Genomic DNA, 20,688 nt, shown 5'->3' with positions numbered 1-20,688 from the left:
TGTACGTGTGTGTGTGTGGGGGGGTTGTACGTGTGTGTGTGTTGTTGTAGTTTGTGTATTTGTGTACATGTACGTGTGTGTGTGTGTGGGGGGTTGTAGTTTGTGTATCTGTGTACATGTACGTGTGTGTGTGTGGGGGGTTGTAGTTTGTGTATTTGTGTACATGTACGTGTGTGTGTGTGTGGGGGGGTTGTAGTTTGTGTATTTGTGTACATGTACGTGTGTGTGTGGGGGGTTGTAGTTTGTGTATCTGTGTACATGTACGTGTGTGTGTGGGGGGTTGTAGTTTGTGTATTTGTGTACATGTACGTGTGTGTGTGTGGGGGGGTTGTAGTTTGTATTTGTGTACATGTACGTGTGTGTGGGGGGTTGTAGTTTGTGTATTTGTGTACATGTAGTTTGGGGGGGGGGTTGTAGTTTGTGTATTTGTGTACATGTACGTGTGTGTGTGTGGGGGGGTTGTAGTTTGTGTATTTGTGTACATGTACGTGTGTGTGTGGGGGGTTGTAGTTTGTGTATTTGTGTACATGTACGTGTGTGTGTGTGGGGGGTTGTAGTTTGTGTATTTGTGTACATGTACGTGTGTGTGTGTGTGGGGGGTTGTAGTTTGTGTATTTGTGTACGTGTGTGTGTGTGTAGTTGTAGTTTGTGTATTTGTGTACATGTACGTGTGTGTGTGTGTGTGTGGGGGGGGTTGTAGTTTGTGTATCTGTGTACATGTACGTGTGTGTGTGTGGGGGGTTGTAGTTTGTGTATTTGTGTACATGTACGTGTGTGTGTGTGTGGGGGGGGTTGTAGTTTGTGTATCTGTGTACATGTACGTGTGTGTGGGGGGTTGTAGTTTGTGTATCTGTGTACATGTACGTGTGTGTGGGGGGTTGTAGTTTGTGTATCTGTGTACATGTACGTGTGTGTGTGTGTGGGGGGGGTTGTAGTTTGTGTTTGTGTATTTGTGTACATGTACGTGTGGTGGTGGGGGGTTGTAGTTTGTGTATCTGGTACATGTACGTGGTGTGGGGTTGTAGTTTGTGTATCTGTGTACATGTACGTGTGTGTGTGTGTGGGGGTTGTAGTTTGTGTATTTGTGTACATGTACGTGTGTGTGTGTGGGGTTGTAGTTTGTGTATTTGTGTACATGTACGTGTGTGTGTGTGGGGGGGTTGTAGTTTGTGTATCTGTACATGTACGTGTGTGTGTGTGTGGGGGGGGTTGTAGTTTGTGTATTTGTGTACATGTACGTGTGTGTGTGTGTGGGGGGTTGGTTTTGTATCTGTGTACATGTACGTGTGTGTGTGGGGGTTGTAGTTTGTATTTGTGTACATGTACGTGTGTGTGTGGGGGGTTGTAGTTTGTGTATCTGTGTACATGTACGTGTGTGTGTGTGGGGTTGGTTTGTGTATTTGTGTACATGTACGTGTGTGTGTGTGTGTGTGGGGGGTTGTAGTTTGTATCTGTGTACATGTACGTGTGTGTGTGTGTGGGGGGTTGTAGTTTGTGTATCTGTGTACATGTACGTGTGTGTGTGTGTGGGGTTGTAGTTTGTGTATCTGTGTACATGTACGTGTGTGTGGGGGGTTGTAGTTTGTGTATCTGTGTACATGTACGTGTGTGTGTGGGGGGTTGGGTTTGTGTATCTGTGTACATGTACGTGTGTGTGTGTGTGTGGGGGGTTGTAGTTTGTGTATCTGTGTACATGTACGTGTGTGTGTGTGTGGGGGGTTGTAGTTTGTGTATCTGTGTACATGTACGTGTGTGTGTGTGTGTGGGGGGGTTGTAGTTTGTGTATCTGTGTACATGTACGTGTGTGTGTGTGGGGGGGTTGTAGTTTGTGGATCTGTGTACATGTACGTGTGTGTGTGTGTGGGGGAGTTGTAGTTTGTGTATCTGTGTACATGTACGTGTGTGTGTGGGGAGGGGGTTGTAGTTTGTGTATCTGTGTACATGTACGTGTGTGTGCACTTGGTTTTATTACGGGTGACAGGTTCAGTACACATCACTACATTCTTTACCAGGTAGGTTGGCCCACTTCGAAGTCTCGTAGGTTGATTCATCGCTGTCTGTTTATTTATAAAGCTCTCACTAAAACTCCCGGCGTACCTAACTTCATTAATAACCTTTAGATCTCTCTCATCGGGTGCAGGAAGTTTCAAATATTCTAATTGAGTGGAAGAGAGAGTCTCCTTTGACAGGGCAAAATATGCAAATCACTATCTAGTGAATCAATGCATATAGTATTGTGAGGAATACTTATCGCTGTCGTCCTACTGTCAGTTTACTCAATTTCTCCCTTACACACATAGGCGTACACAAACACAGACACAAACACAAACACAGACACAAACACAGACACAAACACAGACACAAACACAGACAACCCTCCTCACCTCTCCGTTGTGAAGTGCTGCCCCCATTACCACCACCCCTCCTGCGTCCATCATGGTAGGCTGGTTGTCGTTCTCATCCAGCACCTTGTCAGGTACAGGCGGGGGTCTGTCCTCCTCCTCGGGCTCCTCTGTGGGGCTCACAGCAGCAGTGATGGTGGCTGAGCGCCTGGCCTCCAGGTCTGCACTGTAACGGCTCTTCTTGTTCAGATCCACCGAGGCGTACTCCACTCCCGCGCACAGGGGCCCCCGTTCCGGGGTGCTGCAGGGGCTGAGGTGGTCATTGTGGAGGGCTGGACGGTGGTGGGAAGGGGGTAGGGGGTTGTGGAGGTGGTGAGGGTCGTCATCGGGGCTGAAGGGGGACGTAGTACCGTGTCCGTTGGGTATACCTACAGCCAGGCTCCCTGGATGGTCCTTCAGCTCTTTGACCGTCTCGTAGAGGGAGTCTTCAACGCTCACGTCACGGGACGCCGTTAAGATGCCGCCTCTCTCCTTCACCACCTAGTTAGTTGATTGAGACAGCTGTAACATTAGGACTAGTCTTCCTGGGTGTATACTCCAACACAAAATAGACAACACAATCCAGTACTGCTATACAATAAAATCACGAGGACTCATTCCAATAAGTAGCTGTATAAGTACACAGGAACAACAACAATATGAATCCCTAATACCTCGTAGGTGCCGTCTCCGGAGACGGGTAGAGGGGGTTCGCTGGAGGATCCCATCCCCTCCAGGGCGCTGTTGGGTGGGATGCTGGGAAGCTCGCGGTCCTGGGGACACTTGGAGCTCCGCAGCTCTGACTGGCTGGACAGCATCTCCTCAGAGGGCTGGGGACTGCTGTCCTGGGTGTCTGTCAACACTGGGAGAGGATGGATCAATCCAATTAAATCCATTTTTTTTTTAAAACATGAGTTGGGTCGAGTTTAATTGAATTGGACACAACAAAGGGGATAGTGGGTGGGTGGTTATGCCGGGTTAACAGAGAGAGTTTGAGAACCAGGTACTGCAGTGATGCCTCTTGTCTTAGACCACTGCGCCCCTCGGGAGCCCCACGTCACTGCAGTACCTGGTTGGAATCCAGGCTGCATCACATCTGGCCGTGGATTAGATAGCCACAGGTGTGGAAGCCAAATGAATAATCAATCAAATGTGTAGGGTGAAGGCTAAATGTGGATGTAATGTCTTCTGAATGAAAATTCCACTCTCTGAAACGACGACAAACAAATGACACGTGCATAAGAAGTCATCGTGCGTATATTACCTGTACCACTGGTTAGTGGGCCGTTGTGTGAACTGCTCACCACTAGGTCAGTCCCTGGACTGTCCACAGATTGACTTCCGGTAAACGTCTCTCTCTCAGACACCTGTACAATAGAGACAAGGACTAGGTTAGGGTGGGTCTATGTGGCACAATATAGACACAGATCTGGGATCAGTTTACCCGAAATCCCTATGTGGTCCTGTGTGGCTCAGTCAGTACACATACAACAAACATATGCGCTCACTGTATTAGAAGTCACATTGGATAAAAACATCTGCTAGGTGGAGCCAAATACATTACAGACACATGAAATCAGTGTCCTTCTACTCCTCAATCTGAGAGGCTGAGAGCAAATCTAATATATTTACACTTAAATTCATATTAACAGCATGACATTGTGGGGGGAGAAACGGGCATTGAGCTAGCAGCCACTGCAGGCCTTTGTTTGTTGTTTTTCAGACACCTTCACTGACAGAAAACCAAGGGACAGTGAGATATATAGCTCTATAGCACCTCCTATTGGCTGTGTCTGGTAATGACTGTTGCTAGGCTGAATCGGATGGAATTCCTACAGACGTAGGAGTTCGCTGCGCAGCACTTAGCCTGTTGAGGACAAAGACAACAAGCGTATTTAACCTAATAATGAGACCAGTAATCATGCTGTCGAGTAGAAGACAAAGCCCCTATTTAACCTGTCACTCTGTGACAGACGCACCACTGTTTAAGTGAAGTCCTCTTCAATATTTTCACAGGCGAGGCGCAACATTACGGCGTAAAGGTTACTCACCAGATATCCAATCTATCAGATAAAAACGTTTCCATGTCCCTGGAATTGTGAGCAGAGTGTGTGTGTGTGTCACTGTGTGTGTGTGTGTGTGTGTGTGTGTGTGTGTGTGTGTGTGTGTGTGTGTGTGTGTGTGTGTGTGTGTGTGTGTGTGTGTGTGTGTGTGTGTGTGTGTGTGTGTGTGTCACTGTGTGTGTGTGTGTGTGTGTGTGTGTGTGTGTGTGTGTGTGTGTGTGTGTGTGTGTGTGTGTGTGTGTGTGTGTGTGTGTGTGTGTGTGTGTGTGTGTGTGTGTGTGTGTGTGTGTGTGTCACTGTGTGTGTGTGTGTGTCACTGTGTGTGTGTGTGTGTGTGTGTGTGTGTGTGTGTGTGTGTGTGTGTGTGTGTGTGTGTGTGTGTGTGTGTGTGTGTGTGTGTGTGTGTGTGTCACTGTGTGTGTGTGTCACTGTGTGTGTGTGTGTGTGTGTGTGTGTGTGTGTCACTGTGTGTGTGTCACTGTGTGTGTGTGTGTGTGTGTGTGTGTGTGTGTGTGTGTGTGTGTGTGTGTGTGTGTGTGTGTGTGTGTGTGTGTGTGTGTGTGTGTGTGTGTGTGTGTGTGTGTGTGTCACTGTGTGTGTGTGTGTGTGTGTGTGTGTGTGTGTGTGTGTGTGTGTGTGTGTGTGTGTGTGTGTGTGTGTGTGTGTGTGTGTGTGTGTGTGTGTGTGTGTGTGTGTCAGCATGTGATTGGAATGAAAGGAGGATGTCAGTTTCTCTAAAAGAGATATTTATCTCACTTAACCACCCCTTGTAAGTGTAATGTGTTCTTTACTATAGCTAATGCCCATCATGGTCCTCATCATCATGGAATAGCTGGGGATAGTGTAATAATTCATCATATGCACTCAGAATCCCATTGAAATAAACAGTTTACTATGAGATTAATGTGCTAACTCGTGAACTGGTGAAAGAAAAGGTCAATTAAATATTGTGGCTCTGAAAATAGTGATTCTTCTATGAGAACATTAAAGTCCATATAAATATACTGCAGACCGAAGTGGAAGACATTCTAGCCATCTGGTGTTGTTTCCAGACCACAGTACACAGTCTGTGTGTGTTAGCGTGAGAGAGTGTGTCAGAGTAAATATTTTGACTGCATTTATCACATACTAAACTAATACTCCTTCCCCACTCTGGAATTCATGTCTCCCTTCTGTCTATTCCTTCCTGGATAATGTTGACCTCTGAACTCTTAACATGGGTCATCATCCCTCCTGTTCTACACCACACTCAGACAAAGGAGTGGCTATATCTTCCTCTACCTCTCTCCTCCCTCCCTCTCCGGTCATTATTGATGCTAATGTAACTGCCTCATGCTCGACACCCCCTGACACCCAGAGAGAGACACTCACTCGCATGCACACAGGCACATGCACAAACACATACACAAACAGCTTCACAACTAACAGATGTTCTCTCCTCTCCAAGAGTCTAACCCAGCGAGACACCATCTCACAGCTGTTCTCTCCACTCCAAGAGTCTAACCCAGCGAGACACCATCTCACAGCTGTTCTCTCCTCTCCAAGAGTCTAACCCAGCGAGACACCATCTCACAGCTGTACTCTCCTCTCCAAGAGTCTAACCCAGCGAGACACCATCTCACAGCTGTACTCTCCTCTCCAAGAGTCTAACCCAGCGAGACACCATCTCACAGCTGTTCTCTCCTCTCCAAGAGTCTAACCCAGCGAGACACCATCTCACAGCTGTACTCTCCTCTCCAAGAGTCTAACCCAGCAGGACACCATCTCACAGCTGTTCTCTCCTCTCCAAGCATCTAACCCAGGAAGACACCATCTCACAGCTGTTCTCTCCTCTCCAAGAGTCTAACCCAGGAAGGCACCAACTCACAGCTGTTCTCTCCTCTCCAAAAGTCTAACCCAGCGAGACACCAACTCACAGCTGTTCTCTCCTCTCCAAGAGTCTAACCCAGCAGGACACCATCTCACAGCTGTACTCTCCTCTCCAAGAGTCTAACCCAGGAAGACACCATCTCACAGCTGTTCTCTCCTCTCCAAGAGTCTAACCCAGGAAGGCACCAACTCACAGCTGTTCTCTCCTCTCCAAAAGTCTAACCCAGCGAGACACCAACTCACAGCTGTTCTCTCCTCTACAAGAGTCTAACCCAGCAGGAGACCATCTCACAGCTGTTCTCTCCTCTCCAAGAGTCTAACCCAGCGAGACACCATCTCACAGCTGTACTCTCCTCTCCAAGAGTCTAACCCAGGAAGACACCATCTCACAGCTGTTCTCTCCTCTCCAAGAGTCTAACCCAGGAAGGCACCAACTCACAGCTGTTCTCTCCTCTCCAAAAGTCTAACCCAGCGAGACACCAACTCACAGCTGTTCTCTCCTCTACAAGAGTCTAACCCAGCAGGAGACCATCTCACAGCTGTTCTCTCCTCTCCAAGAGTCTAACCCAGCGAGACACCATCTCACAGCTGTACTCTCCTCTACAAGAGTCTAACCCAGCAGGAGACCATCTCACAGCTGTTCTCTCCTCTCCAAGAGTCTAACCCAGCGAGACACCATCTCACAGCTGTACTCTCCTCTCCAAGAGTCTAACCCAGGAAGACACCATCTCACAGCTGTTCTCTCCTCTCCAAGAGTCTAACCCAGGAAGACACCATCTCACAGCTGTTCTCTCCTCTCCAAGAGTCTAACCCAGGAAGGCACCAACTCACAGCTGTTCTCTCCTCTCCAAAAGTCTAACCCAGCGAGACACCAACTCACAGCTGTTCTCTCCTCTCCAAGAGTCTAACCCAGCAGGACACCATCTCACAGCTGTACTCTCCTCTCCAAGAGTCTAACCCAGGAAGACACCATCTCACAGCTGTTCTCTCCTCTCCAAGAGTCTAACCCAGGAAGGCACCAACTCACAGCTGTTCTCTCCTCTCCAAAAGTCTAACCCAGCGAGACACCAACTCACAGCTGTTCTCTCCTCTACAAGAGTCTAACCCAGCAGGAGACCATCTCACAGCTGTTCTCTCCTCTCCAAGAGTCTAACCCAGCGAGACACCATCTCACAGCTGTACTCTCCTCTCCAAGAGTCTAACCCAGGAAGACACCATCTCACAGCTGTTCTCTCCTCTCCAAGAGTCTAACCCAGGAAGGCACCAACTCACAGCTGTTCTCTCCTCTCCAAAAGTCTAACCCAGCGAGACACCAACTCACAGCTGTTCTCTCCTCTACAAGAGTCTAACCCAGCAGGAGACCATCTCACAGCTGTTCTCTCCTCTCCAAGAGTCTAACCCAGCGAGACACCATCTCACAGCTGTACTCTCCTCTCCAAGAGTCTAACCCAGGAAGACACCATCTCACAGCTGTTCTCTCCTCTCCAAGAGTCTAACCCAGGAAGGCACCAACTCACAGCTGTTCTCTCCTCTCCAAAAGTCTAACCCAGCGAGACACCATCTCACAGCTGTTCTCTCCTCTACAAGAGTCTAACCCAGCAGGAGACCATCTCACAGCTGTTCTCTCCTCTACAATAGTCTAACCCAGGAAGACACCATCTCACAGCTGTTCTCTCCTCTCCAAGAGTCTAACCCAGGAAGACACCATCTCACAGCTGTTCTCTCCTCTCCAAGAGTCTAACCCACGAGACACCATCTCACAGCTGTTCTCTCCTCTCCAAGAGTCTAACCCAGGAAGACACCAACTCACAGCTGTTCTCTCCTCTCCAAGAGTCTAACCCAGGAAGACACCATCTCACAGCTGTTCTCTCCTCTCCAAGAGTCTAACCCAGGAAGACACCAACTCACAGCTGTTCTCTCCTCTCCAAGAGTCTAACCCAGCGAGACACCAACTCACAGCTGTTCTCTCCTCTCCAAGAGTCTAACCCAGCGAGACACCAACTCACAGCTGTTCTCTCCTCTCCAAGAGTCTAACCCAGGAAGACACCAACTCACAGCTGTTCTCTCCTCTCCAAGAGTCTAACCCAGCGAAGACACCAACTCACAGCTGTTCTCTCCTCTCCAAGAGTCTAACCCAGCGAGACACCAACTCACAGCTGTTCTCTCCTCTCCAAGAGTCTAACCCAGCAAGACACCATCTCACAGCTGTTCTCTCCTCTCCAAGAGTCTAACCCAGGAAGACACCAACTCACAGCTGTTCTCTCCTCTCCAAGAGTCTAACCCAGGAAGACACCATCTCACAGCTGTTCTCTCCTCTCCAAGAGTCTAACCCAGCAGGAGACCATCTCACAGCTGTTCTCTCCTCTCCAATAGTCTAACCCAGGAAGACACCATCTCACAGCTGTTCTCTCCTCTCCAAGAGTCTAACCCAGGAAGACACCATCTCACAGCTGTTCTCTCCTCTCCAAGAGTCTAACCCAGGAAGACACCATCTCACAGCTGTTCTCTCCTCTCCAAGAGTCTAACCCAGGAAGACACCAACTCACAGCTGTTCTCTCCTCTCCAAGAGTCTAACCCAGGAAGACACCATCTCACAGCTGTTCTCTCCTCTCCAAGAGTCTAACCCAGCGAGACACCATCTCACAGCTGTTCTCTCCTCTCCAAGAGTCTAACCCAGCAGGAGACACCATCTCACAGCTGTTCTCTCCTCTCCAAGAGTCTAACCCAGCGAGACACCATCTCACAGCTGTTCTCTCCTCTCCAAGAGTCTAACCCAGCGAGACACCATCTCACAGCTGTACTCTCCTCTCCAAGAGTCTAACCCAGCGAGACACCATCTCACAGCTGTACTCTCCTCTCCAAGAGTCTAACCCAGCGAGACACCATCTCACAGCTGTTCTCTCCTCTCCAAGAGTCTAACCCAGCGAGACACCATCTCACAGCTGTTCTCTCCTCTCCAAGAGTCTAACCCAGCGAGACACCATCTCACAGCTGTACTCTCCTCTCCAAGAGTCTAACCCAGCGAGACACCATCTCACAGCTGTACTCTCCTCTCCAAGAGTCTAACCCAGCGAGACACCATCTCACAGCTGTACTCTCCTCTCCAAGAGTCTAACCCAGCGAGACACCATCTCACAGCTGTACTCTCCTCTCCAAGAGTCTAACCCAGCGAGACACCAACTCACAGCTGTTCTCTCCTCTCCAAGAGTCTAACCCAGCGAGACACCATCTCACAGCTGTACTCTCCTCTCCAAGAGTCTAACCCAGCGAGACACCATCTCACAGCTGTACTCTCCTCTCCAAGAGTCTAACCCAGCAGGACACCATCTCACAGCTGTTCTCTCCTCTCCAAGAGTCTAACCCAGCGAGACACCATCTCACAGCTGTACTCTCCTCTCCAAGAGTCTAACCCAGGAAGGCACCAACTCACAGCTGTTCTCTCCTCTCCAAAAGTCTAACCCAGCGAGACACCAACTCACAGCTGTTCTCTCCTCTCCAAGAGTCTAAACCAGCGAGACACCAACTCACAGCTGTTCTCTCCTCTCCAAGAGTCTAACCCAGCGAGACACCATCTCACAGCTGTACTCTCCTCTCCAAGAGTCTAACCCAGGAAGACACCATCTCACAGCTGTTCTCTCCTCTCCAAGAGTCTAACCCAGGAAGGCACCAACTCACAGCTGTTCTCTCCTCTCCAAAAGTCTAACCCAGCGAGACACTATCTCACAGCTGTTCTCTCCTCTACAAGAGTCTAACCCAGCAGGAGACCATCTCACAGCTGTTCTCTCCTCTACAAGAGTCTAACCCAGGAAGACACCATCTCACAGCTGTTCTCTCCTCTCCAAGAGTCTATCCCAGGAAGACACCACCTCACAGCTGTTCTCTCCTCTCCAAGAGTCTAACCCAGCGAGACACCATCTCACAGCTGTTCTCTCCTCTCCAAGAGTCTAACCCAGGAAGACACCACCTCACAGCTGTTCTCTCCTCTCCAAGAGTCTAACCCAGCAGGACACCACCTCACAGCTGTTCTCTCCTCTCCAAGAGTCTAACCCTGGAAGACACCAACTCACAGCTGTTCTCTCCTCTCCAAGAGTCTAACCCAGGAAGGCACCAACTCACAGCTGTTCTCTCCTCTCCAAAAGTCTAACCCAGCGAGACACCAACTCACAGCTGTTCTCTCCTCTACAAGAGTCTAACCCAGGAAGACACCATCTCACAGCTGTTCTCTCCTCTCCAAAAGTCTAACCCAGCGAGACACCAACTCACAGCTGTTCTCTCCTCTACAAGAGTCTAACCCAGGAAGACACCATCTCACAGCTGTTCTCTCCTCTCCAAGAGTCTAACCCAGCGAGACACCACCTCACAGCTGTTCTCTCCTCTCCAAGAGTCTAACCCAGTGAGACACCAACTCACAGATGTTCTCTCCTCTCCAAGAGTCTAACCCAGCGAGACACCACCTCACAGCTGTTCTCTCCTCTCCAAGAGTCTAACCCAGCGAGACACCAACTCACAGATGTTCTCTCCTCTCCAAGAGTCTAACCCAGCGAGACACCACCTCTTAGCTGTACTCTCCTCTCCAAGAGTCTAACCCAGGAAGACACCATCTCACAGCTGTTCTCTCCTCTCCAAGAGTCTAACCCAGGAAGGCACCAACTCACAGCTGTTCTCTCCTCTCCAAAAGTCTAACCCAGCGAGACACCAACTCACAGCTGTTCTCTCCTCTACAAGAGTCTAACCCAGCAGGAGACCATCTCACAGCTGTTCTCTCCTCTACAAGAGTCTAACCCAGGAAGACACCATCTCACAACTGTTCTCTCCTCTCCAAGAGTCTATCCCAGGAAGACACCACCTCACAGCTGTTCTCTCCTCTCCAAGAGTCTAACCCAGCGAGACACCATCTCACAGCTGTTCTCTCCTCTCCAAGAGTCTAACCCAGGAAGACACCACCTCACAGCTGTTCTCTCCTCTCCAAGAGTCTAACCCAGCAGGACACCACCTCACAGCTGTTCTCTCCTCTCCAAGAGTCTAACCCTGGAAGACACCAACTCACAGCTGTTCTCTCCTCTCCAAGAGTCTAACCCAGGAAGGCACCAACTCACAGCTGTTCTCTCCTCTCCAAAAGTCTAACCCAGCGAGACACCAACTCACAGCTGTTCTCTCCTCTACAAGAGTCTAACCCAGGAAGACACCATCTCACAGCTGTTCTCTCCTCTCCAAGAGTCTAACCCAGCGAGACACCACCTCACAGCTGTTCTCTCCTCTCCAAGAGACTAACCCAGCAGGACACCACCTCACAGCTGTTCTCTCCTCTCCAAGAGTCTAACCCAGCGAGACACCACCTCACAGCTGTTCTCTCCTCTCCAAGAGTCTAACCCAGTGAGACACCAACTCACAGATGTTCTCTCCTCTCCAAGAGTCTAACCCAGCGAGACACCACCTCACAGCTGTTCTCTCCTCTCCAAGAGTCTAACCCAGCGAGACACCAACTCACAGATGTTCTCTCCTCTCCAAGAGTCTAACCCAGCGAGACACCACCTCTTAGCTGTTCTCTCCTCTCCAAGAGTCTAACCCAGCGAGACACCACCTCACAGCTGTTCTCTCCTCTCCAAGAGTCTAACCCAGCGAGACACCAAATCACAGATGTTCTCTCCTCTCCAAAAGTCTAACCCAGCGAGACACTATCTCACAGCTGTTCTCTCCTCTACAAGAGTCTAACCCAGCAGGAGACCATCTCACAGCTGTTCTCTCCTCTACAATAGTCTAACCCAGGAAGACACCATCTCACAGCTGTTCTCTCCTCTCCAAGAGTCTAACCCAGCGAGACACCACCTCACAGCTGTTCTCTCCTCTCCAAGAGTCTAACCCAGCGAGACACCAACTCACAGATGTTCTCTCCTCTCCAAGAGTCTAACCCAGCGAGACACCAACTCACAGCTGTTCTCTCCTCTCCAAGAGTCTAACCCAGCAGGAGACCATCTCACAGCTGTTCTCTCCTCTCCAAGAGTCTAACCCAGCAGGACACCATCTCACAGCTGTTCTCTCCTCTCCAAGAGTCTAACCCAGGAAGACACCAACTCACAGCTGTTCTCTCCTCTCCAAGAGTCTAACCCAGCGAGACACCAACTCACAGCTGTTCTCTCCTCTCCAAGAGTCTAACCCAGCGAGACACCATCTCACAGCTGTACTCTCCTCTCCAAGAGTCTAACCCAGGAAGACACCATCTCACAGCTGTTCTCTCCTCTCCAAGAGTCTAACCCAGGAAGGCACCAACTCACAGCTGTTCTCTCCTCTCCAAAAGTCTAACCCAGCGAGACACCAACTCACAGCTGTTCTCTCCTCTACAAGAGTCTAACCCAGCAGGAGACCATCTCACAGCTGTTCTCTCCTCTACAAGAGTCTAACCCAGGAAGACACCATCTCACAGCTGTTCTCTCCTCTCCAAGAGTCTAACCCAGGAAGACACCACCTCACAGCTGTTCTCTCCTCTCCAAGAGTCTAACCCAGCGAGACACCATCTCACAGCTGTTCTCTCCTCTTCAGGAGTCTAACCCAGGAAGACACCACCTCACAGCTGTTCCCACCCTCTCCAAGAGTCTAACCCAGCAGGACACCACCTCACAGCTGTTCTCTCCTCTCCAAGAGTCTAACCCAGGAAGACACCAACTCACAGCTGTTCTCTCCTCTCCAAGAGTCTAACCCAGGAAGGCACCAACTCACAGCTGTTCTCTCCTCTCCAAAAGTCTAACCCAGCGAGACACCAACTCACAGCTGTTCTCTCCTCTACAAGAGTCTAACCCAGGAAGACACCATCTCACAGCTGTTCTCTCCTCTCCAAGAGTCTAACCCAGCAGGACACCACCTCACAGCTGTTCTCTCCTCTCCAAGAGTCTAACCCAGCAAGACACCACCTCACAGCTGTTCTCTCCTCTCCTCTCCAAGAGTCTAACCCAGCGAGACACCACCTCACAGCTGTTCTCTCCTCTCCAAGAGTCTAACCCAGCGAGACACCAACTCACAGATGTTCTCTCCTCTCCAAGAGTCTAACCCAGCAAGACACCACCTCACAGCTGTTCTCTCCTCTCCAAGAGTCTAACCCAGCGAGACACCAACTCACAGATGTTCTCTCCTCTCCAAAAATCTAACCCAGCGAGACACCACCTCACAGCTGTTCTCTCCTCTCCAAGAGTCTAACCCAGCGAGACACCACCTCACAGCTGTTCTCTCCTCTCCAAGAGTCTAACCCAGCGAGACACCAAATCACAGATGTTCTCTCCTCTCCAAGAGTCTAACCCAGCGAGACACCACCTCACAGCTGTTCTCTCCTCTCCAAGAGTCTAACCCAGCGAGACACCAAATCACAGATGTTCTCTCCTCTCCAAGAGTCTAACCCAGCGAGACACCAACTCACAGCTGTTCTGTCCTCTCCAAGAGTCTAACCCAGGAAGACACCACCTCACAGCTGTTCCCACCCTCTCCAAGAGTCTAACCCAGCAGGACACCACCTCACAGCTGTTCTCTCCTCTCCAAGAGTCTAACCCAGGAAGACACCAACTCACAGCTGTTCTCTCCTCTCCAAGAGTCTAACCCAGGAAGGCACCAACTCACAGCTGTTCTCTCCTCTCCAAAAGTCTAACCCAGCGAGACACCAACTCACAGCTGTTCTCTCCTCTACAAGAGTCTAACCCAGGAAGACACCATCTCACAGCTGTTCTCTCCTCTCCAAAAGTCTAACCCAGCGAGACACCACCTCACAGCTGTTCTCTCCTCTCCAAGAGTCTAACCCAGCAGGACACCACCTCACAGCTGTTCTCTCCTCTCCAAGAGTCTAACCCAGTGAGACACCAACTCACAGATGTTCTCTCCTCTCCAAGAGTCTAACCCAGCGAGACACCACCTCACAGCTGTTCTCTCCTCTCCAAGAGTCTAACCCAGCGAGACACCAACTCACAGATGTTCTCTCCTCTCCAAGAGTCTAACCCAGCGAGACACCACCTCTTAGCTGTTCTCTCCTCTCCAAGAGTCTAACCCAGCGAGACACCACCTCACAGCTGTTCTCTCCTCTCCAAGAGTCTAACCCAGCGAGACACCAAATCCAGATGTTCTCTCCTCTCCAAGAGTCTAACCCAGCGAGACACCAACTCACAGCTGTTCTGTCCTCTCCAAGAGTCTAACCCAGCAGGAGACCATCTCACAGCTGTTCTCTCCTCTCCAAGAGTCTAACCCAGCAGGACACCATCTCACAGCTGTTCTCTCCTCTCCAAGAGTCTAACCCAGGAAGACACCAACTCACAGCTGTTCTCTCCTCTCCAAGAGTCTAACCCAGCGAGACACCAACTCACAGCTGTTCTCTCCTCTCCAAGAGTCTAACCCAGCGAGACACCATCTCACAGCTGTACTCTCCTCTCCAAGAGTCTAACCCAGGAAGACACCATCTCACAGCTGTTCTCTCCTCTCCAAGAGTCTAACCCAGGAAGGCACCAACTCACAGCTGTTCTCTCCTCTCCAAAAGTCTAACCCAGCGAGACACCAACTCACAGCTGTTCTCTCCTCTACAAGAGTCTAACCCAGCAGGAGACCATCTCACAGCTGTTCTCTCCTCTACAAGAGTCTAACCCAGGAAGACACCATCTCACAGCTGTTCTCTCCTCTCCAAGAGTCTAACCCAGGAAGACACCACCTCACAGCTGTTCTCTCCTCTCCAAGAGTCTAACCCAGCGAGACACCATCTCACAGCTGTTCTCTCCTCTTCAGGAGTCTAACCCAGGAAGACACCACCTCACAGCTGTTCCCTCCCTCTCCAAGAGTCTAACCCAGCAGGACACCACCTCACAGCTGTTCTCTCCTCTCCAAGAGTCTAACCCAGGAAGACACCAACTCACAGCTGTTCTCTCCTCTCCAAGAGTCTAACCCAGGAAGGCACCAACTCACAGCTGTCTCTCCTCTCCAAAAGTCTAACCCAGCGAGACACCAACTCACAGCTGTTCTCTCCTCTACAAGAGTCTAACCCAGGAAGACACCATCTCACAGCTGTTCTCTCCTCTCCAAGAGTCTAACCCAGCGAGACACCACCTCACAGCTGTTCTCTCCTCTCCAAGAGTCTAACCCAGCAGGACACCACCTCACAGCTGTTCTCTCCTCTCCTCTCCAAGAGTCTAACCCAGCGAGACACCACCTCACAGCTGTTCTCTCCTCTCCAAGAGTCTAACCCAGCGAGACACCAACTCACAGATGTTCTCTCCTCTCCAAGAGTCTAACCCAGCAAGACACCACCTCACAGCTGTTCTCTCCTCTCCAAGAGTCTAACCCAGCGAGACACCAACTCACAGATGTTCTCTCCTCTCCAAAAATCTAACCCAGCGAGACACCACCTCACAGCTGTTCTCTCCTCTCCAAGAGTCTAACCCAGCGAGACACCACCTCACAGCTGTTCTCTCCTCTCCAAGAGTCTAACCCAGCGAGACACCAAATCACAGATGTTCTCTCCTCTCCAAGAGTCTAACCCAGCGAGACACCACCTCACAGCTGTTCTCTCCTCTCCAAGAGTCTAACCCAGCGAGACACCAAATCACAGATGTTCTCTCCTCTCCAAGAGTCTAACCCAGCGAGACACCAACTCACAGCTGTTCTGTCCTCTCCAAGAGTCTAACCCAGGAAGACACCACCTCACAGCTGTTCCCACCCTCTCCAAGAGTCTAACCCAGCAGGACACCACCTCACAGCTGTTCTCTCCTCTCCAAGAGTCTAACCCAGGAAGACACCAACTCACAGCTGTTCTCTCCTCTCCAAGAGTCTAACCCAGGAAGGCACCAACTCACAGCTGTTCTCTCCTCTCCAAAAGTCTAACCCAGCGAGACACCAACTCACAGCTGTTCTCTCCTCTACAAGAGTCTAACCCAGGAAGACACCATCTCACAGCTGTTCTCTCCTCTCCAAAAGTCTAACCCAGCGAGACACCACCTCACAGCTGTTCTCTCCTCTCCAAGAGTCTAACCCAGCAGGACACCACCTCACAGCTGTTCTCTCCTCTCCAAGAGTCTAACCCAGTGAGACACCAACTCACAGATGTTCTCTCCTCTCCAAGAGTCTAACCCAGCGAGACACCACCTCACAGCTGTTCTCTCCTCTCCAAGAGTCTAACCCAGCGAGACACCAACTCACAGATGTTCTCTCCTCTCCAAGAGTCTAACCCAGCGAGACACCACCTCTTAGCTGTTCTCTCCTCTCCAAGAGTCTAACCCAGCGAGACACCACCTCACAGCTGTTCTCTCCTCTCCAAGAGTCTAACCCAGCGAGACACCAAATCACAGATGTTCTCTCCTCTCCAAGAGTCTAACCCAGCGAGACACCAACTCACAGCTGTTCTGTCCTCTCCAAGAGTCTAACCCAGCAGGAGACCATCTCACAGCTGTTCTCTCCTCTCCAAGAGTCTAACCCAGCAGGACACCATCTCACAGCTGTTCTCTCCTCTCCAAGAGTCTAACCCAGGAAGACACCAACTCACAGCTGTTCTCTCCTCTCCAAGAGTCTAACCCAGCGAGACACCAACTCACAGCTGTTCTCTCCTCTCCAAGAGTCTAACCCAGCGAGACACCATCTCACAGCTGTACTCTCCTCTCCAAGAGTCTAACCCAGGAAGAGTCTAACCCAGGAAGACACCATCTCACAGCTGTTCTCTCCTCTCCAAGAGTCTAACCCAGGAAGGCACCAACTCACAGCTGTTCTCTCCTCTCCAAAAGTCTAACCCAGCGAGACACCAACTCACAGCTGTTCTCTCCTCTACAAGAGTCTAACCCAGCAGGAGACCATCTCACAGCTGTTCTCTCCTCTACAAGAGTCTAACCCAGGAAGACACCATCTCACAGCTGTTCTCTCCTCTCCAAGAGTCTAACCCAGGAAGACACCACCTCACAGCTGTTCTCTCCTCTCCAAGAGTCTAACCCAGCGAGACACCATCTCACAGCTGTTCTCTCCTCTCCAAGAGTCTAACCCAGGAAGACACCACCTCACAGCTGTTCCCACCCTCTCCAAAGTCTAACCCAGCAGGACACCACCTCACAGCTGTTCTCTCCTCTCCAAGAGTCTAACCCAGGAAGACACCAACTCACAGCTGTTCTCTCCTCTCCAAGAGTCTAACCCAGGAAGGCACCAACTCACAGCTGTTCTCTCCTCTCCAAAAGTCTAACCCAGCGAGACACCAACTCACAGCTGTTCTCTCCTCTACAAGAGTCTAACCCAGGAAGACACCATCTCACAGCTGTTCTCTCCTCTCCAAGAGTCTAACCCAGCGAGACACCACCTCACAGCTGTTCTCTCCTCTCCAAGAGTCTAACCCAGCAGGACACCACCTCACAGCTGTTCTCTCCTCTCCTCTCCAAGAGTCTAACCCAGCGAGACACCACCTCACAGCTGTTCTCTCCTCTCCAAGAGTCTAACCCAGCGTGACACCAACTCACAGATGTTCTCTCCTCTCCAAGAGTCTAACCCAGCAAGACACCACCTCACAGCTGTTCTCTCCTCTCCAAGAGTCTAACCCAGCGAGACACCAACTCACAGATGTTCTCTCCTCTCCAATAATCTAACCCAGCGAGACACCAACTCACAGCTGTTCTCTCCTCTCCAAGAGTCTAACCCAGGGAGACACCACCTCACAGCTGTTCTCTCCTCTCCAAGAGTCTAACCCAGCGAGACACCAAATCACAGATGTTCTCTCCTCTCCAAGAGTCTAACCCAGCGAGACACCACCTCACAGCTGTTCTCTCCTCTCCAAGAGTCTAACCCAGCGAGACACCAAATCACAGATGTTCTCTCCTCTCCAAGAGTCTAACCCAGCGAGACACCAACTCACAGCTGTTCTGTCCTCTCCAAGAGTCTAACCCAGGAAGACACCACCTCACAGCTGTTCCCACCCTCTCCAAGAGTCTAACCCAGCAGGACACCACCTCACAGCTGTTCTCTCCTCTCCAAGAGTCTAACCCAGGAAGACACCAACTCACAGCTGTTCTCTCCTCTCCAAGAGTCTAACCCAGGAAGGCACCAACTCACAGCTGTTCTCTCCTCTCCAAAAGTCTAACCCAGCGAGACACCAACTCACAGCTGTTCTCTCCTCTACAAGAGTCTAACCCAGGAAGACACCATCTCACAGCTGTTCTCTCCTCTCCAAAAGTCTAACCCAGCGAGACACCACCTCACAGCTGTTCTCTCCTCTCCAAGAGTCTAACCCAGCAGGACACCACCTCACAGCTGTTCTCTCCTCTCCAAGAGTCTAACCCAGCGAGACACCACCTCACAGCTGTTCTCTCCTCTCCAAGAGTCTACCTCAGGAAGACACCACCTCACAGCTGTTCCCACCCTCTCCAAGTGTCTAACCCAGCAGGACACCACCTCACAGCTGTGCTCTCCTCTCCAAGAGTCTAACCCAGCGAGACACCAACTCACAGATGTTCTCTCCTCTCCAAGAGTCTAACCCAGCGAGACACCACCTCACAGCTGTTATCTCCTCTCCAAGAGTCTAACCCAGCGAGACACCACCTCACAGCTGTTCTCTCCTCTCCAAGAGTCTAACCCAGCGAGACACCAAATCACAGATGTTCTCTCCTCTCCAAGAGTCTAACCCAGCGAGACACCACCTCACAGCTGTTCTCTCCTCTCCAAGAGTCTAACCCAGCGAGACACCAACTCACAGATGTTCTCTCCTCTCCAAGAGTCTAACCCAGCGAGACACCAACTCACAGCTGTTCTGTCCTCTCCAAGAGTCTAACCCAGCAGGAGACCATCTCACAGCTGTTCTCTCCTCTCCAAGAGTCTAACCCAGCAGGACACCATCTCACAGCTGTTCTCTCCTCTCCAAGAGTCTAACCCAGGAAGACACCAACTCACAGCTGTTCTCTCCTCTCCAAGAGTCTAACCCAGGAAGACACCAACTCACAGCTGTTCTCTCCTCTCCAAGAGTCTAACCCAGCAGGACACCACCTCACAGCTGTTCTCTCCTCTCCAAGAGTCTAACCCAGGAAGACACCAACTCACAGCTGTTCTCTCCTCTCCAAGAGTCTAACCCAGGAAGGCACCAACTCACAGCTGTTCTCTCCTCTCCAAAAGTCTAACCCAGCGAGACACCAACTCACAGCTGTTCTCTCCTCTACAAGAGTCTAACCCAGGAAGAAACCATCTCACAGTTCTGTCCTCTCCAAGAGTCTAACCCAGCAGGAGACCATCTCACAGCTGTTCTCTCCTCTCCAAGAGTCTAACCCAGCAGGACACCATCTCACAGCTGTTCTCTCCTCTCCAAGAGTCTAACCCAGGAAGACACCAACTCACAGCTGTTCTCTCCTCTCCAAGAGTCTAACCCAGCGAGACACCAACTCACAGCTGTTCTCTCCTCTCCAAGAGTCTAACCCAGCGAGACACCATCTCACAGCTGTACTCTCCTCTCCAAGAGTCTAACCCAGGAAGACACCATCTCACAGCTGTTCTCTCCTCTCCAAGAGTCTAACCCAGGAAGGCACCAACTCACAGCTGTTCTCTCCTCTCCAAAAGTCTAACCCAGCGAGACACCAACTCACAGCTGTTCTCTCCTCTACAAGAGTCTAACCCAGCAGGAGACCATCTCACAGCTGTTCTCTCCTCTACAAGAGTCTAACCCAGGAAGACACCATCTCACAGCTGTTCTCTCCTCTCCAAGAGTCTAACCCAGGAAGACACCACCTCACAGCTGTTCTCTCCTCTCCAAGAGTCTAACCCAGCGAGACACCATCTCACAGCTGTTCTCTCCTCTCCAGGAGTCTAACCCAGGAAGACACCACCTCACAGCTGTTCCCACCCTCTCCAAAAGTCTAACCCAGCAGGACACCACCTCACAGCTGTGCTCTCCTCTCCAAGAGTCTAACCCAGCGAGACACCAACTCACAGATGTTCTCTCCTCTCCAAGAGTCTAACCCAGCGAGACACCACCTCACAGCTGTTCTCTCCTCTCCAAGAGTCTAACCCAGCGAGACACCACCTCACAGCTGTTCTCTCCTCTCCAAGAGTCTAACCCAGCGAGACACCAAATCACAGATGTTCTCTCCTCTCCAAGAGTCTAACCCAGCGAGACACCACCTCACAGCTGTTCTCTCCTCTCCAAGAGTCTAACCCAGCGAGACACCAACTCACAGATGTTCTCTCCTCTCCAAGAGTCTAACCCAGCGAGACACCAACTCACAGCTGTTCTGTCCTCTCCAAGAGTCTAACCCAGCAGGAGACCAACTCACAGCTGTTCTCTCCTCTCCAAGAGTCTAACCCAGCAGGACACCATCTCACAGCTGTTCTCTCCTCTCCAAGAGTCTAACCCAGGAAGACACCAACTCACAGCTGTTCTCTCCTCTCCAAGAGTCTAACCCAGG

The 20,688-nt window shown here is 50.8% G+C and overlaps 1 protein-coding gene across 8 annotated transcripts in view; it reads right to left on the bottom strand.

Moving 5' to 3' along the window:
• LOC118399575 (phosphoprotein associated with glycosphingolipid-enriched microdomains 1-like) overlaps positions 1-20,688 on the bottom strand; it is a 115,853-nt gene that overhangs the window by 10,052 nt on the left and 85,113 nt on the right. For all 8 annotated transcript variants that reach the window (XM_052472463.1, XM_052472462.1, XM_035795757.2 and 5 more), the window contains 3 exons: positions 3,646-3,748; positions 3,056-3,243; positions 2,385-2,882 (listed from right to left, as the gene is read on the bottom strand). In XM_052472463.1, the coding sequence (XP_052328423.1) occupies positions 2,385-2,882; positions 3,056-3,243; positions 3,646-3,748 (789 nt within the window). The remainder of the gene's footprint in view (positions 1-2,384; positions 2,883-3,055; positions 3,244-3,645; positions 3,749-20,688) is intronic.

This window comes from Oncorhynchus keta, chromosome 20 (genome assembly GCF_023373465.1).
Source record: "Oncorhynchus keta strain PuntledgeMale-10-30-2019 chromosome 20, Oket_V2, whole genome shotgun sequence".
In the NCBI taxonomy this organism is placed as follows: Eukaryota; Metazoa; Chordata; class Actinopteri; order Salmoniformes; family Salmonidae; genus Oncorhynchus; species Oncorhynchus keta.
This window is presented reverse-complemented; position numbering and strand designations above follow the sequence as displayed.